The sequence below is a fragment of the Prionailurus bengalensis genome, chromosome D2 (genome assembly GCF_016509475.1).
Source record: "Prionailurus bengalensis isolate Pbe53 chromosome D2, Fcat_Pben_1.1_paternal_pri, whole genome shotgun sequence".
NCBI classification, from domain to species: Eukaryota; Metazoa; Chordata; class Mammalia; order Carnivora; family Felidae; genus Prionailurus; species Prionailurus bengalensis.
The window spans coordinates 29,674,057-29,692,212 of record NC_057351.1 but is presented as its reverse complement, the minus strand read 5'-3'; the positions used below and the strand labels follow the sequence as shown (position 1 = coordinate 29,692,212).

Sequence of the window (18,156 nt, the reverse complement as noted above, 5' to 3'; positions counted from 1 at the left end):
CAAAAAGATATATAGTTCCTGTGATTATGTAGCTTTTAAATTTATTGAGCCATGATAAAACAAAATGACATATACAATTTCCTTTTTAATTCTGAGGTTTTTCTTTGTGGCCCACTTGTCACATCATCATTTTTGGTAAATGTTCCTGGATCACATGTATTAAGAACTGGTTTGTGAGCTTACCCCAAGTTCCTGGCACATACAAAGAGTTCATACATATTTGTATTTTGCAGTGTTAGGTTCCTGAAGAGAATGTCAGATTTATTTCTTAATAAACCAAGTGCCATATAAATGGGAAACAGTGAGTATTATAAGAACTCAAAGATACAAATTCGAACAAAATGCTCAAAGAAAGTTACTAAAGTATGAGATTTGTTTTGAGATGGGTTTGGAAGAATGGGCAGGAATTCCCTGGGAAGCAAAGGAATATATATATATAGAGAGAGAGAGAGAGAGAGAGAGACCAAAGTAATTTAAAATCTTAATTTAAGGTCTCAAGGAAACGACAAAGAATGACCCGAGTGCATGCTTAATTTAAAACAAATTGTTTAAAAATCTTCAGTTTCTATTTTTGCAATATACATATACATTGCAAATATATTATTGCAAATATATGTATTTTCAATATGTACATTTGCAAATATATATTTGCAATATATGTATATTTGCAATATATACATTGCAAATATATATTTGTAATATATATTTTTGCTATATATATTGCAAGTATATTTATTTGCAATATATATTTTTTTGCTAAGATTTTTAAACAATTTGTTTTAAATTAAGCATGCACTCGGGTCATTCGTTGTCATTTCCTTGAGACCTTTAATTAAGATTTTAAATTACTCTGCATTTCTTCTTAATAGAATGAACAAGATTTGGACTGGTGGAGAAGAGTTGGAAAGGGCATTTATGATGTAGTAGGGTCTCAGGAAACCAATGTGTTGACCACGACTAAGCGAAGCAGCAAGTGATGTCGGAGTTTGCAAGCTGTTTATTCCAAAGCTTCAAAACACGGGGCCAAACCGTGCCTCATAACAGTTGCCTTTGGCCTTGGCGAGAGTGGGGCCCTCTCCATCCCTCGCCTCTGGCCGACAACAGCGGGCCCGGCTCGCTCTCACCTGAGCCTGTATGTAGAGGGAGACGCAGTCGTGCGACAGCCGGTACTTGCGCAGCAGCCTCAGGCATTTCACCAGATGCTCCTCCCCCGCCGACAGCTCCTCGGTGTCGATGTGGTTCACCCCGAGATGGAACTCAATCACCGCCAGCCTCACTGCCCCCTGGGCGATGGGCCCCTCGGCCTCCACCGCTTCAGCCGGCAGCCCCAGGGCGTGGTCCCCTGCGCCCACGCCGTCATCGGTCTGAGGCCGCTCATCCTCGTCCTCAGGCGCGGGGCCCAACAGCGCCTTCACCTCTTCCAGCAGTGCTCGGGCGCCGTATTTGGACTTGTACGGTTCCTTCTCGGGGTTTTTATGCAATTCCACCCGCGACAAAGCCAGCGCGGCCTGGAATTTCTCACGAATCTCGGCCCACGGAGCACTCGCCATAGCGGCCTCTACGGCCTGGGCGTCCTCGATGGATGTTTGCAATCGGACTCCCGCCTTCTTTCTGCTTTGCGACACTTCACTTACGGCCCCCGACAGATCCGACACAGCAGAACCGTAACCAATGAGGTCCTCCAGAGGAACCGCACTATGCTCTGCAGTGACCAACGGAAAGGCGTAGTAGGCACCACAGCAACCGTTGTCGTAGAAACGAAGCTGTCAATGAGGGCAGCCACACCTCCAGCCCTACCCTCTGCGGTGGTGGATTCTCTCGCGTGACCCCGTGAAGGTCTACCTACATGTAAGTATCGGCTGACTTTAACATGACACATGGAAATAGTGTTTAGAAACATAGCTAACTACTCTCGTTAGTTGGTATACACTGAATGACAGAAACCTTTTGATATTAGTGTATAACCCAACCCATGACTGGACGAAAATGTAACAAGGATGTTTATTATTAACGTATAGCTTCTTGAGTGAAAGATAGCTTTCACTATGTAAAAAGAACTCAATGATCGACCAATATTTTCCCTTCAGCCCTGAAGTACAGGCTGGAGGTATGTGTGCAACTTCCCAAAGTAACACAGAAGTCCCAGAGCTGTGACAAACCACCTGAGGCGTGGCTTTTTCCATTACACACCTTCGTAAATTATGAAGTCAAATGCGAAGGGTGGGTGGAAAGGGCGGGGCAGAGGTTTTAACTATTAGGCGCTTGATAGCTATGTGCACTTTGAGATATATAAAGGAGGACCGATTTTAGAAGCTCATAGACATAATTTGATTCTCAGATCTTCTAATAAGTTAACTTTTCTAAGCTTCAGGTTTCTCACAGTAAAACATAAGTGATAATAATATTACTTAGCTCTACAGAATTATCCTAAGGAAGAATGTTGGTGTTCCCCCGGGACTCCTTCCTAAACGTTGTCCCAGGGAGATCTTATGCATTTCCACCGTTTCTATCACATGTCCTGTTTACTTCCAAAACTTGGTCTCCAGGCCAGATGACTCTCTGGAGCTCCAGACTGTAATATCCATCTCCCAACCGGAACCACCACACCTAAATGTTCCACTAGGGATGCCTGGGTGGCTCATTCTGTTAAGCATTGGACTTTCAGCTCAGGTCATGATCTGATGGTTCCGGAGTTGGAGCCCCTCATTTTGCTCTGCCCGGATAGCTCCAAGTCTGCTTCGGATTCTGTCTCCCTCTCTCTCTCTCTCTCTCTGCCCCTGCCCTGCTCGAGGTCTCTCTTAAAACTCAATAAATATTTTAAAAAATAGTGACTGTTCCACTGTATGTTGAAATTGGAAACCATTCTTTTCCTCTTTACCTGCCCCCTCCCTCCCACAACACATTAGCTGTTATGTTCTACATCTCAGTGAATGACACCACTATAGGAGCTGCTGATTCCTTGCATTCACTCTCTCCTCTCATCCTTAAATGCAAAACCAAGTACTGGCCAATCCACCTCCTAAATAGCTTACATCTGTTTACTTCTCATCTCCAGTAGTTTAGACCAACCACCATCTGAATTACTTTTAATAGGTAACCTTGCTGCCAGTCTGGTTTCCTACCAGTGCATTTTCCACAACACTTCAAATGACTCATTCACTCATTCAATAAATATTTAAAGTTGTCTGTTAATGTGCCAGTTAATTGGCACTGTTCTAGGCCCTGAGAATTCAGCAGTTAAAAACAGACAAAAATCTCTGCCCCAGTATAAGGAAAGACATTAAATATGTCAAAAAAAAAAAAAAACTATACAGTAATGTCAGAGGAAGTATGGGATGGAAATAAAACAAAAGAGGAGATAAGGAGTGTTAGCAGGTGAAGCAAGGTTGCTATTTTTAAACAGGAAATGCCCTTTTTGAGGACTGTCAAATATTTGAGTAAAGATCTGAAGGTAAGAGAGTGAGCCATGCAGACATTAGGGGAAGTATATCCCAGACAGAGGAATAGCAAATATGAAAGCTTTGACACAGGAGTGTGCCTAGTGTGTTCAAGGAACAAGGAGACCTCTTGCCTGGAACAGAGAGAATGGAGAGGGCAGTAGGAGAGGAAATCAGAGAAGTAATGTGGGCCCTATTATTTAGGGTTCATAAGGCCATTTATAGGGACTTTGGATATTTTGAGTGAGGTGGGTGCCATTGGATGCTTTTGAAGGAGTGACAGACAAAATCTGATTTATGGGATTATTCTTTTTAAATGTTTATTTATTTTGAGAGAGAGTGCGAGCATGAGTGGGGGAGGGACAGAGAGAGAGAGAATCCTAAGGCTCCAAACTGTCAGCGTTGAGCCCACCTTAGAGCTTGATTTCACAAACTGTGAGATCATGACCTGAGCCAAAATTAAGAGTCCAATGCTCAACAACTGAGCCACCCAGCACCCTAGAGGATTATTCTCAAGACAACTGAAGGGGGGGCGCCTGGGTGGCGCAGTCGGTTAAGCGTCCGACTTCAGCCAGGTCACGATCTCGCGGTCCGTGAGTTCGAGCCCCGCGTCAGGCTCTGGGCTGATGGCTCCGAGCCTGGAGCCTGTTTCCGATTCTATGTCTCCCTCTCTCTCTGCCCCTCCCCCATTCATACTCTGTCTCTCTCTGTCCCAAAAAATAAAATAAACTTTGAAAAAATAAAAAATTAAAAAAAAAAAAAAAAGACAACTGAAGGGGGGACAGAGAAAAAGCAGGGAGACTGGTGAAGAAACTACTGTAATAATCATAGTAGGTGCTCAGTACCTATCTGTTCATGAATAGGAAAGTGATTGGAGGGGCACCTAGGTAGTTCAGTCAGTTAAGCGTTGGACTTCGGCTCAGGTCATGACCTCACGGATCATGAGTTCGAGCCCCACATCAGGCTCTGCGCTGACAGCTTGGAGCCTGCTTGGATCCTCTGTCTCCTTCCCTTTCTGTCCCTTCCCCACTTGCACTCGCACACTTCCTCTCTCAAAAATCAACATTAAGGGGCGCCTGGGTGGCGCAGTCGGTTAAGCGTCCGACTTTAGCCAGGTCACGATCTCGCGGTCCGGGAGTTCGAGCCCCGTGTCAGGCTCTGGGCTGATGGCTCAGAGCCTGGAGCCAGTTTCCGATTCTGTGTCTCCCTCTCTCTCTGCCCCTCCCCCGTTCATGCTCTGTCTCTCTCTGTCCCAAAAATAAATAAACGTTGAAAAAAAAATTTTTTTAATAAAAAAAAAATCAACATTAAAAAAAAAAAAGGAAAGCAATTGGCATGGTTAATAATAGTAGCTAATCACTCCCTATGAGCCAAATAGCATTCTGTATATTACAATCATCTAATCCTCAAAACTAATATTGCAGTGTATGTTAACTAGCTGGAATTTAAATAAAAACTGGAAAACAAATCATCTAATCCTCAGAACAACTCTGTGAGATACTATTATTATTCCCATCCTGCAAAGTAAGAATCGAGGTCCAAGAGATTAATAATTTACCAAATATATATAGAGATAGGTAATAACTTACCATATATATAAGTAGGCAGTTTTGCTCCAGAGCCCACACTTATTTTTTTTTTTAAGAGAGAGAGATAGCAAGCACACAGGAACCAGTGGGAGAGGGGTGGGTACATAGAATTGTAAACAGGTTCCACACCCAGGGTGGGGCTTGACCTCACAACCCTGAGGTCATGACCTGAGCTGAAATCAAAAGTCGGATGCTTAACCCACTAAGCCACCCAGGTGCCCCTTAAAATCAAGGGGTTGGGAAGGCCATGCTCCCTCCAATATTTCTTTAAGTAGGTACCACAAGTAGCGCAGAGCCCAACAGGGGCTAGAACTCCTAATTCTAACTCTGAGATCAAGAACTGAGGTGAAGCATGGGACACTTGACCAACTGACCTACCCAGGCACCCCTCCAGAGCCCACATTCTTCAATTAGTATGCTATACTGCCCTAGTAGGAGCTCAATAAATAACCCTCCAACACATGGTGCTGACCTCTAAAACATCTAACTGGAACAACACCCAGATGAAAACTAAAATGTAGACTTTTGGAAAATCCTTACACAGCTGCAGTAAAAAACACAAACGTGAGACTAGGAAACTTGCAATAGAAGAATTCTGGCTGCCATTTGGGGAGCATATTTCCTTTCTTGGCCTTCTTTTTATATCTAATTATCAACTTACATTAAATACAGGGGGGAAAGGAACTTGTTAAATGACAGATGCGTCAGCAAAATTCAGTGTGGCGGAATCTATAGAACAAATGGCCTGGTTTCTTCAAAAAATAAGTTGCAGGGCAGGAATTTGCCAATATATAATAAAACTACATACAAAATACAATTTCAAAACTATATATGTACTTACCTTTTGGCCCAGCCATCCCATTTCCAGGAATATACCCTCAAGGCAGAACTCCAACAGTATGAAAATACTATACACCAGGTTCCTCACTGCAGCATTGTTAACTACAAAATACTGCAAATAATCTATGTGCCCATACATTAAGAGTAAGAAAATGGTCGAATAAACTATGATACTCCACACAATGGAGTACAATGCAGTTATGAAACAAAAAAGTTGATTTCTATGAACTGATGTAGTGATTTCCAGGATATGCCATTAAGAAAAAAAAAGCAAAGTGCCAAAAAGTATCTATAGAATACCCTTCCTATTGATACCCTGGTTTTGATCTTTGTACTATGGTTATGTAAAATGTTAACATTGGGGGAAACAATTATTTTAAGGAATAAATGAAATAATCTGTCCTTTATTTTTTTTAATACTTTTTTTAATGTTTATTTTTCAGAGAGACAGAAAGACACAGAGTGCGAGCAGTGGAGGGGCAGAAAGAGAGGAAGGCACAGAATCCAAAGCAGGCTCCAGGCTCTGAGCCATCAGCACAGAGCCCAATGCAGGGCTTGATCTCACAAACCATGAGATCATGGCCTGAGCCAAAGTCAGACACTTAACGGACTGAGCCACCCAGGTGCCCCCAATCTGTCCTTTAAATGTTAATATTCCTTAGGATTGCTTCCTAAGCTTTGTCCCAGAGAGATCTTCTGCATTTCCAGGTAATAGACAAATAGGCAAAGATTTATACAAGGACATTAATTTTATTTAGAATATTGAAAAATTGGGGCGCCTGGGTGGCTCAGTCGGTTAAGTGGCCGACTTCGGCTCAGGTCATGATCTCACGGTCCGTGAGTTCGAGCCCCACGTCGGGCTCTGTGCTGACAGCTCAGAGCCTGGAGCCTGTTTCAGATTCTGTGTCTCCCTCTCGCTGACCCTCCCGTTCATGTTCTCTCTGTCTCAAAAATAAATAAAACGTTAAAAAAAAATTTAGAATATTGAAAAATTATAAATAACATGGCCATCTAGAGTCCTGGTTAAATAAATATATATTGACATATCCATTCTATACTACATGCCATGTAGTCATCAAAAATGCAAGACTGAGAGGTACCTGGGTGGCTCAGTCGGTTAAGTGTCTGACTTTGGCTCATCAGGTCATGATCTTGAGTTCAAGCCCCACATCAGGCTCTGTGCGGACAGCTCAGAGCCTGGAGCCTGCTTCAGATTCTGTGTCTCTCCCTCTCTCTCTCTGCCCCTCCTCTCCTCGTGCTCCATCAAAAATAAACATTAAAAAAAGAAACATTGGATGGCTCAGTCTGTTAAGTGACTGACTCTTAATTTCAGCTCAGGTCACAATCTCATAGTTTGTGAGATCAAATCCCACATTGGGCTCTGCACTGGTAGTTCAGAGCCTGTTTGGGGTTCTCTCTCTCTCTCCCTCTCTTGTCCCTATTATGCTTGCATGCACGGGTGCACTCTCTTTCAAAATAAATAAACGTTAAAAACAATATTGTAAAATCTGTACTTACAGAGAAGCATGCACACGTTGAGGGAAAAAAGCAATTCACAAAGCTGAATTATTCAAATCTTGTAAATAAATTGTTGCAAGAGATGCTCACAAAAAGGTTATGGAGTGACTATTATTTTTTCTATGTTTGGATTTTTTCACCCATAATTTATTACTTTTAAAATAAGAATTTCATGCTATTCTCATTTTTAGGAAAAAAGCCACCAAAAACTTAAATAGTAAATACTAGTATTTTTATTCTGGCATAAAGCAGTATTTTATACATTAACTTACAGCATTTTATGTACAATTGTAAAGACACTGCTGCACAGGTAACTCCAATGTAAAAATGGTTTGTATTTTAAAAGTTCATTGAGTCTGATACATTGGAAAATATTTTCTCTGTAGAAAATAGTAAAAACTGTAACATTTCCCAGCCTAACAAGCCCATTTAAATCAAACAGCTGAATTATATATTTACAAATACGGTTTGAATTCTGGGATCCAGGAGAAACTTTAGCTTCATTTGTTGAAAACAGCCATGTTTTCCATAAAATTAAGTTGTGTCAAGTGCAATTCCCACTAAACTTCCCCCTTACTCTTTTTTTTTTTTTTTTTTTTTTTTTTTAAATTTTTTTTTCAACGTTTATTTATTTTTGAGACAGAGAGAGACAGAGCATGAACGGGGGAGGGGCAGAGAGAGAGGGAGACACAGTATCAGAAACAGGCTCCAGGCTCTGAGCCATCAGCCCAGAGCCCGACGCGGGGCTCGAACTCACGGACCGCGAGATCGTGACCTGGCTGAAGTCGGACGCTTACCGACTGCGCCACCCAGGCGCCCCCCCTTACTCTTGATTTATGCCTGATTATTTTTCTGTGGGCTAATCCACATCAAGGTTTTAACTGCTCTTCCCTAAAGGACAGGTACTGTGTCCTTTGAATCTGCTTGATTAAATACTTTGGTTGTTATTAAAATATGCTCAGTATTTTGAGCAAAATTGAAATCTAATAAATTATAATCTACAAGACACATGAGTTGTCTGTTATCAAACACCTTCTCCTGTGGCTTGATGGAAGCCATGAGGAATGGGAGGAAAATGGTAAAATTGACAAGAGGATCAAGAAATAAAAGCCAAGATAATTGCTGAGAACACAGAGACATCCAGTTAGGACTGAAGGACAGAACTGAAGTCCAAACAGAGAAAGGACACATTGCCTCAAGCATCAAAGAGTTGAGCTGGCGGGGTACCTGGGTGGCTCAGTCGGTTAAACATCCGACTTTGACTCAGGTCATGATCTTGTGGTCCCTGAGTTCGAGCCCTGTGCCAGGCTCTGTGCTGACAGCTCAGAGCCTGGAGCCTGCTATTCTGTGTCTCCCTCTCTGCCCCCTCCCTGCTCATGCTCTCTGTCTCTCAAAAAAAAATAAATGTTAAAACTTTTTTTTTTTTTTTAATTTCATTTAAAGAGTTGAGCTGGCTATCTGAACCACTTACTGCAAGATGACAGAGTAAAATGCAGTTGGATAAAGAGATCTGATGGAGCAAAAGAAACCAGGGCTTAGAAAGACTTCAATTGTTCAAAAATAATCAAATGAAAACAAGACAGGCCATGTATTTTAACTTCTCCTATCAGAGTTTATTCCCTGAGAGTCCCAGTCCAGAATTTCTAGGAATTAAGGCAAGAAAACAATGCCACTCTTAAGCTCCTGCACCATGCAGAAAGTTTCCCAAAGAAGTAATATTTGAGAACTCATAGAGTTACCTGACCAGGGGCTATATAAAATTTGTCAGTTCCCTCAAAGCTACAACCAAAAATAACCATACACAGATTATCTTAAAAGGAAGTCTCTAAGCAGCTAAAACCTTTCAATGGAATAGCAGTCTAACAGAAATAGATCCTATACTGTGACTATAGGAACTAGGCCTCTGAGAAACCATTGGATCATTCTACCTAAAACTCCAGTTTACCCATTAGAAGTCAATTTCTAGAAACATTAATGACCTGTTGTTTACCATGAAAAGAATGCTTTTCATGTATTTTCACTTGCTCCTTTCTTTGCTCTTGAGATGAATGTTTCTTTCTCACGTGTAAAAAATATTTTCAGTGGATTTCCTGACTCTTGTCATCAATGCAAATCTCTGCCCCCCACTCCCTTAATTCCTTCTTGGTAAATAATGTTAATCTTCCAACAGGAAGTGGAGTACATTATCATCAAGCACCTATTATTCAGCCTCCTTACTTACAAAGAAAGTTACAGGGCCACCTTATACATTTGGAATTCCTTAAAGACACTTGTTTTTTATTAAAATACTTCTTTATATATACATAAATAGATAAAATCTGTGAAGAATTCCTGAAGCATGAATTCAGCTTACATTGAAGAGTTAAAAATGTATCAAAATGTACATAATGATGGCTAATCTACATAATGTCTCCCATCAAATTTATCACTGTTCTTCAAATCTAGAGCACATGCTGGCATAAAATGTATTGCATCCCAGCAATTTTGAAATATTGCTTCAAAACACTGCTCAGTACTATTTCTCAGAGGACATGTTACAGGACCACGTGAGTCACCGTTAGGCAGGTGGCTGAGGAATGCCAATTACAGGTAAGCCTCGACTGCTCAGAGTGCCTCTCCAGAGACAGCTGCATTCCCCACAGGTATTCAGGGAAGGACACTATTTAAATACAGAGACCCCTCAACTTAAAAAGTATGGGCAAATACATGCTTGACTTGGTCTTATAACCTACAGACAATGCATCAGAATAAAAATATTACGAATTCATACATCTTTTCAAAAGAGAAACCTAATACAGAAACAGCAATAGTTACAAGTGATAATCATCAGATGGAAATAATTTCCATGAAGCTTGTCTCTCTGGGAGAGATGGGGACAAGGCAAGTGGTCAAGAAGGAAACACATGTGCTTTTAACTTCATAGGAAAATCAGTGTTCAGTTCCATGTTGCCGTATGAATCCTCTATTTGAAATTACTGCCCAAATGCTTTACTGAAACTCCGCTTCTGGCCTTTGTTTTGGAATCTGTTACTTTTGTTGCCACCTCCTGATCGCTGTCCTCTGAAGCTTCGATTTCCTTCCCGTTGTCCCCTGAAGCTTCTGTTTCCTTCTCGCTGTCCCCTGAAGCCTCGACTGCCTTCCCGCTGTCCCCTGAAGCCTCGATATCCTTCCCGTGGTCCTTCTAGCTCTGGTTGCTCTGTGGCCACAGATAGCTGCCAGCGACGTGAATCATGCCATTTCTCCTGTGGAGAGATAGTATTATTTTACCTGCTCTGATTTTTATTGAACTTGATTTTAAAAAGCATGAGAAAGACAGTATTTTTGCCCTTTCTCTAAAGAAAAACCAGATTGATAACCTAAGTGTTTAAAATTTAAAAGGTCACTGGTTAGGGGCACCTGGGTAGCTCAATCAGTTAAAGCATCCAATTCTTGATTTCGGCTCAGGTCATGCTCTTGCGGTTTGGGAATTTGAGTCCCGCATCAGGCTGTGAGCTGACAAGCGCGAAGCCTGCTTGGAATTCTCTGTCTCCCTCCCTCTCTGCCCCTTCCCTGCTCTCTTTCTCGCTCTCAAAAATAAATAAGCATCAAAAAAAAAGCTTTCTTTAATAAAATAAAAATAAGAATAAATAAAAGGTCACTGGTTAAAAATAACACAACCTTCAGGGCGCCTGGGTGGCTGAGTCAGTTAAGTGTCTGTATCCCCAGCTGTCAGGTAGTAAAACATGCAAATATACCACAAACCCGTATCTCACAGCAGTACTAAATGAAGATAGAGCAATTGAAGATGTCTATGTAAACCCCATACAACATACACAGGAGGAAAAAGCTAGACACTGTTCATAACTCTATAGATAAAGGAAAGAAGGAAAACAGGCTGAATAAGAAAAATATATGAATAAAAAGGCTAGGAGAAAAAAAATACTAAACTTCATTAACTCTTAATTGTCTTTTAGTAAAGGGACTAGAGCTGTTGATTCCTTTTCCATTATTTTGTGTTTTCACTAATGAACGTTTTATAACTTAAATGTTAACTTCAAAATCCAAGAGAAAGAATACCTGTATTTCTGTTACTGCTGCAGTAGGGACATCAAAGCAAACCCCCTGGAAATCAAAACAAATGCCAAGTTAATTCAGCCTTTCACCACAATTGTCAGTGTGCTCCAAAAGACCATATAATATTCAAAATTATATTCAAAAACAAAAAAAAAAACCCCTCCAGGTATGAATTTTAGATGGGACTTTCAACCAATGCCAACACATATCATACCTCCCAAAAGCACAACAGCAAAAACCCAAGGATACTTTAGAAAGGGAGTCAAAATGATTTAGAACTGGCTAGAGATCATTCTTGGCTATCATACTGCTAATTCCTCAAGTAGCTATTAGCTACCTTTTAGAGCTGAAGAAACAGAGGTTTGGAGAGGCTAAGTCAAAGGCCCCCAGCTGGGAAATAGAGCAGCTATTAAACATCTGTTCAGTATGGCCCCAAACCAATGGTCTACATTAAAATACACTGCTTTCTGTAAGAAAAAGTGTCTACTACTCAGGATGACCTAACTAAAAGTAGAAAACTAAATGATTTTCCATTGTTAATTTTCTAGGTTTTCACAATTCACCTTGCTCTAATAAAATGGTTTTTATAGCACTTTTGGGACACCTGGGTGGCTTAGTTGGTTAAGTGCCTGACTCTGGATTTCAGCTGAGGTCACGATGTCACAGGTTTCTGAGTTCCGGCCTCTGTGATGACAGCATGATGCCTGCTTAGGATTCTCTCTCTCTCTCTCTCTCTCTCTCTCTCTCTCTCTCTCTCTCTCTCTCCCCCCCCTCTCCCTCCCTTCCCCCCCAGCCCTGCACGCACACATGCTCTCTCTCACAAAATAAACATTTCTTTTTAAACAGAAAAATACAGGCGCCTGGGTGCCTCAGTTGGTTGAGCGTCCAACTTTTGATTCCAGCTCAGGTCACGACCTCAGAGTTCATGGGATCGACCCCCACATTGGACTCTGGGCTGACAGCGTGGAGTCTCCTTAGGATTTTCTCTCTCCCTCTCTCTCTGGCCCTCCCCTGCTCTTTCTGTCTCTAAAAATAAGTAAACTTAAAAATATATATTAAAAATACAAAAATAAACACTTTATAGGACCATAGCAGTGCCATCACCTCCAGTTAAGGAGATCCTATTTCTTGGTTTCCACAAATGTAGTTAGAACCACCCCTGCAACGGACACAGGCATTCCTCTTCCCTAGCTATCTTTAACTGCAACATTTTATGAGGAACACCCCACTTCCACCCAACAACTCACCCAACCATAACCACAGGTCGCATCAGGTACTGATGGATTTTGCCACTTGTGGGGATCATCATCCACAAAATTATTACGTATTTAACACCAGCCACTCACTGAAGTATAAAGATAACTAAAAAATCGTTTCTGCCCTTGAGTACATCATAGGCTTCAAGGCTCTCAGTCAATAAGCAAGCCCAGCAAGATAAAATTTGCCTGAATAAAGGCACGCCCTAAAAACCCTGAAGTATGGATATGGTGCCCCCGACTCTACTGTATGGCCAGGGAAAGCTTCACAGGGAGACTCAAGGTTAAGCCACACCATAAATAACGTGCAGGAAAAAAAAAATACTATGAACACCGGGTTGAGCCACTTAGAATGACAGAACGCAAGGTGTACTTGGCACTGCTAGAGTGGAGGTACTAGCAGTGAGGAGGCAGTAAGGGGAGTAGGACCTGCTCGTGAAGACTCATCCGCCATGTGAAAGCTGAGACTGTAACCCATACTGTATGTATGTAACCCATACTTAAGTTCCTTAAGGAGGTAAACACAGACATGCAGCGAGGTGACGATAAACCAGATCTGGTTCTCTAAGCAAGTGATTTACAAAGTACAGTCTACGCCCCCGGGGAAACCTGAGATCTTTTGCAGAGGTTCCACAAAGTGAAAACAATTTTCCTAATACTAAAATATGTGTCCTTTCCACTCTCACGCTCTCATAAGCACATAGTGGAGTTTCTCGGACACCATTTACCCGTGATGCTACCACAGCTCTGATGGCAAATGGAACGGTATTCTTTGGTTTTCGAATTCCAGTTTTCATTTCTAACACAGTAAACACTAATAGATACAACCCACACAAACAAAAGCTTTTTGGTACTCTCACCATTCATTAAGAATATAAAAGGGTCATGAGACCAAACAGTTTGAGAAGTGCTGTGCTGGTCTACCATTAACTGACAGCAAGACTCAGAAGAAAGAACACCAGGTTTGGAAGGCAAGATTTAAAATTTTAGTTTTCGGGGCACCTGGGTGGCTCAGTTGGTTAAGCGTCCGACTTCACTCAGGTCATGATCTCACAGTTTGTGAGTCCAAGCCCCGCGTCGGGCTCTGTGCTGACAGCTTGGGGCCGGGAGCCTGCTTCGGATTCTGTGTCTCCCTCTCTCTCTGCCCCTCACCCACTCACACTCTGTGTCTCTATCTCTCAAAAATAAACAAACATTAAAAAAAAATTTTTTTTAATTAAAATTTTGGGTTTGAGGGGCGCCTGGGTGGCGCAGTCGGTTAAGCGTCCGACTTCAGCCAGGTCACGATCTCGCGGTCTGGGAGTTCGAGCCCCACGTCGGGCTCTGGGCTGATGGCTCGGAGCCTGGAGCCTGGAGCCTGTTTCCGATTCTGTGTCTCCCTCTCTCTCTGCCCCTCCCCCGTTCATGCTCTGTCTCTCTCTGTCCCCCCAAAAATAAATAAACGTTGGAAAAAAAAAATAAAAAAAATATAAATAAATAAATAAAAATAAAATTTTGGGTTTGAATTAAAGATTCTGAATCCAATTTTGAATAATTTTATGTTGTTTAATAACCCCATCTGACTAGAAATGTCAGGGAAGCAGCTGGGACTTCATGTCCGGCACCGCACGCAGATAGTTCAGGCTAAAGATACCAGATGAGGTAGTTGTCCATCACTAAGTGGCAACAGAGGGTCAGGGATGACATCGCCTAGCAAAGACTATATACAGAGCAAAAAGATGCACCATCCCCACACAACAGGGAGAAACCTACATTTGGTGTTTCATTGTCCACATTAAGCTACTGAACCAAAGCAGGGTCACAACATTACTTACCTGCTTTCCTTTGAGAAAAACCATTCCCTTCACTTTGGAATCAATTTCTTCGCCCAGCTGCTCTTTAAGTTCTTTCCAAGCATAACTAATGTTTGGCATTTCAATCGAGCATCGTAAGATCATGGTCACAAAGCCCTTAGAGAAAAAAGGGGAACAAAATTAGTCTCAAAAACAAACCTAACTGATAAAAAAAATTGCCCTCATGTTTCTAAACTATTTCTGGAAAAGTTCCTCCTAAAAGCATACACCACTCTCCCAACACAATCACATAAATTAGTACAAGTAAGACTGGGAACTCTGAACAAGACTGACGGTTTGTGCCAATGTCAGTACCCCAGTTGTGACATTATAGTTTTGCAAAATGATACCACTGAGGGAAATTGGACAAAATGTACAAAGGAATCTCTCCGTGTTACCTCTTAAAACTACATGTAAACCTACAATTGTCTCAAAAATTTCAATTAAAAAAAAAAAAGGAAAAAATGCATATACTTTAAGTTTCTAGGTATACTGATCAAATGTATCATATGCTTTTATGTCTTTAAGTGGCTGAGGTTCTCTTTGGAGGATTAAAAAAACTGACATACAATTCACATACCATACTGTACACCATTTTAAAGTATACAATTCATGGGTTTTCAGTATATTCACAAGGTTTCAACCATCACCACTAACTAAAATTCCAAAATGTTTTATTACGCAAAAAATAAACCACATGCCCATTAGCAGTCAATGTCATTGCCCCCAACTGAGACAGTGGAAATGAGTAATCTACTTTCTTTCTCCAAGGGATTTGTTTATATATATATATATACCTACCTTCATACAAAAGTTAAAACAATTGGGACGTCTAACTGAACCCTTTTAAATCCTGCTCAAACTCAAAATTACCCCAAGTGTCAGAGTTCGACAGGAAGCCTTACCGCATCTGAGTTGATCAAAGAGCGCTGGTCTACTGATGTGGCACCTGAAATATGGGCCAGTGCTGCTGCTAAGGCTTCCACGGCTCCCTTCTCCTCTATCAGTTTCTCAGCTGACTGCTTGAAGTGACCAATGGCAGTGGGAGGCACAGAATCCAAAAGCCTATGGTGTGATTGAGTATATTTGTTAGGAGAATGGAAAGAGCGGACATATTTCATTTTCAAGACAACAGCATCTCAAGATAAATCAGTAACTTCCAAAGCAAATCTTTTATATATCTAACACACATCACTTTGATGCAATGTATATGTATAATCACCACATTTATGTAAAAATAAATCCATTCCTTAGGGTGCCTGGGTGGCTCAGTCAGTTAAGCATCCAACTCTTGATTTCGGGTCAGATAATAATCTCAGTTTGTGAGATCAAGCCCCATGTCGGGCTCTGCACTGACATTGTGGAGCCTGCTTGGGATTCTCTCTCTCCTTGCCCCTCCCCTGCTTATACTCCCTCTCCCTCTCTCAAAAGAGATAAATTAATTAAAAGATAAAAGAAAGAAAGCCATCCCTTTGATTACATCTAATTTGATTTTACTATCAAATTAAAAAAAGTTTCATTCTGGGGCACCTGGGTGGCTCACTTGGTTAAGCATCCGAGTCTTGATTTCTGCTTAGGTCATGATTTCAAGCCCTGTGTCGGGCTCTGCGCTGAGCATGGAGCCTGCTTAAGATTCTCTCTCCCTCTCTCTCTGCCCCTCTCCCCTGCTCGCATGTTCTCTAAAATTAATTAAACAAAGTTTTATCCCAAGGAAATAACAGAACAAATATCAAGATGTTCACCACAGTGTTATTTATGATATAGAAAGAGTATACTGACTTTGGCCTAGGTCTTGATCTCATGGTTTGTGAGTTCAGCCCCACATCAGCCCCACATAATGCTGTCAGCATTATGCTGACAGCTCTGAGCCTGGAGACTGCTTTGGATTCTGGGTCTCCCTCTATCTCTATGCCCCTCCCCTGCTTGGGCACGTGGACTCTCTCTTTCACAAAACTAAACATTAAAAAAAAATGTTTTTAAAGGGTACAAAACAGGTAAGAAAATGGGACTGGTTAAATAAACCATGAGACAGATATAATGGAACTCCATGCTGCTACTGAAAGTGATATTAAAGATGTTGAACATTTCTTTTTTTAAATTTATTTATTTATTTTCATAGAAAGCATGAGTGGGGGAGGGGCAGAGAAAGAGGGGGAGAGAAAATTCCAAGCCGGCTCCTCACTGTCAGTGCAGAGCCCAATATGGCGCTCAAACCCATGAACTGTGAGATCGTGACCCGAGCCAAAGTCCAATGCTTAACTGACTGAGCCACCCAGGTGCCCCTGAACATTTCTTACAATAATAAGCATATGCTACTTTATGGATCAAAAAATACTATAGCTATCTCCATTCTTTTTTTAACTTTTTTTTAATTATTATTTTTTTAACATTTATTTTTGACAGAGAGAGAGAGAGACAGAGACAGAGAGACAGAGAGAGACAGAGCATGAGCGGGGGAGGGGCAGAGAGAGAGAGGGAGACACAGAATCAGAAGCAGGCTCCAGGCTCTGAGCTGTCAGCACAGAGCCCGACGTGAGGCTCGAACTCACAAACCACGAGTTTGTGACCTGAGCCAAAGTCGGATGCTCAACCGACTGAGCCACCCAGGCGCCCCTTTTTTAACTTTTTTTTTTTAGTTTTAGAGAGAGGGAGAAAGAGCATGCATGCACCCAAGCAGGGTAGAGGAACAGAGGGAGAGAGAGAATCTTAAACAAGCTCCACACTCAGCATGGAGCCCGATGTGGGGCTCAATCCCAGGACCCTGGGATCACGACCTGAGCAGAAATCATGAGTTAGATGCTCAACCAATTGAGCCACCCAGAGGCCCCTCCATTCTGCAATAAAAAGGAAAAAAGACTTCTAAGTCAGGTTAAAAATGATAAGGACTTTTTATGAGACTACACACTTGTTAGAGAATCACTATTATCTTGGTGATAATAAATGTCACATCTTCAAAAGGACACAAATGAACAAGGCCACCCGAGGCAGCCTCTTTCAGCAAGACTGCCCCTTTACAGGACATCTTACATACACCACCAGCTTGTCCTCTTTTCTCCTTCCTGGCCATCTAATCCCAAATTTCCTTAAGTAGTGTCATAGGGAACCCTGTCTACAGAATACTGAAAGTATGCCATGCTAAAAAAAAATTTGAAAATTACTGAGTTAAATTATTTTCATTTGGAGAACTTTCCTGAGCCATTAATTAATATGGTAACACAAAGCATTTCCTTTGATCACAGACTTCTATTTATAAAAAATGTTTACTTATTTGAGAGACAGAGTGCACATGCTCTAAATAAACTCTGAAAAAAAAATTTTTTTAAGTTTTATTTATTCTGAGAGAGAAAAAAAAAAACAAGAGCAGGGGAAGGTCAAAGGAGAGAAAGAAAGCAGGAGCAGGAGAGAGAGAGGAAAGAGCAAGAATCTCAAGCAGGCTCTGCACTGTTGGCATAGAACCTGATGCAGGGCTTGAACCCACGAACCATGAGATCATGATCTGAGCCGAAGTCAGATGCTCAACCGACTAAGACACCCAGGTGCCCCTCAGATTCAGTGGGTTTTTTTTTTTTTTAAGTTTATTTATTTTTGAAGAAGAGAGAGAGTGTGAGTGGGGGAGGTGTAGAGAGAGAGG

General features: G+C 41.5%; 2 protein-coding genes and 1 long non-coding RNA gene across 3 annotated transcripts in view; 1 reads left to right on the top strand and 2 right to left on the bottom strand.

Moving 5' to 3' along the window:
- Window positions 1–1,760, bottom strand: part of LOC122492828 (kinesin family binding protein) — a 40,886-nt gene extending 39,126 nt beyond the window's left edge. Inside the window, exon 1 of the mRNA XM_043596507.1 lies at window positions 1,125–1,760. Coding sequence (XP_043452442.1) covers window positions 1,125–1,550 — 426 coding nt within the window. The 5' untranslated portion in view covers window positions 1,551–1,760. The remainder of the gene's footprint in view (window positions 1–1,124) is intronic.
- Window positions 1,754–18,156, top strand: part of LOC122492830 — a 19,598-nt gene continuing 3,195 nt past the window's right edge. The window contains exon 1 of the long non-coding RNA XR_006299777.1: window positions 1,754–1,848. This is a non-coding gene — a long non-coding RNA (uncharacterized LOC122492830). The remainder of the gene's footprint in view (window positions 1,849–18,156) is intronic.
- The window catches only part of DDX21 (DExD-box helicase 21), a 26,348-nt gene continuing 17,167 nt past the window's right edge, over window positions 8,976–18,156 (bottom strand). Inside the window, exons 12-15 of the mRNA XM_043596506.1 lie at window positions 15,431–15,590; window positions 14,508–14,642; window positions 11,441–11,485; window positions 8,976–10,626 (exon numbers count right to left, since the gene is read on the bottom strand). Coding sequence (XP_043452441.1) covers window positions 10,357–10,626; window positions 11,441–11,485; window positions 14,508–14,642; window positions 15,431–15,590 — 610 coding nt within the window. The 3' untranslated portion in view covers window positions 8,976–10,356. The remainder of the gene's footprint in view (window positions 10,627–11,440; window positions 11,486–14,507; window positions 14,643–15,430; window positions 15,591–18,156) is intronic.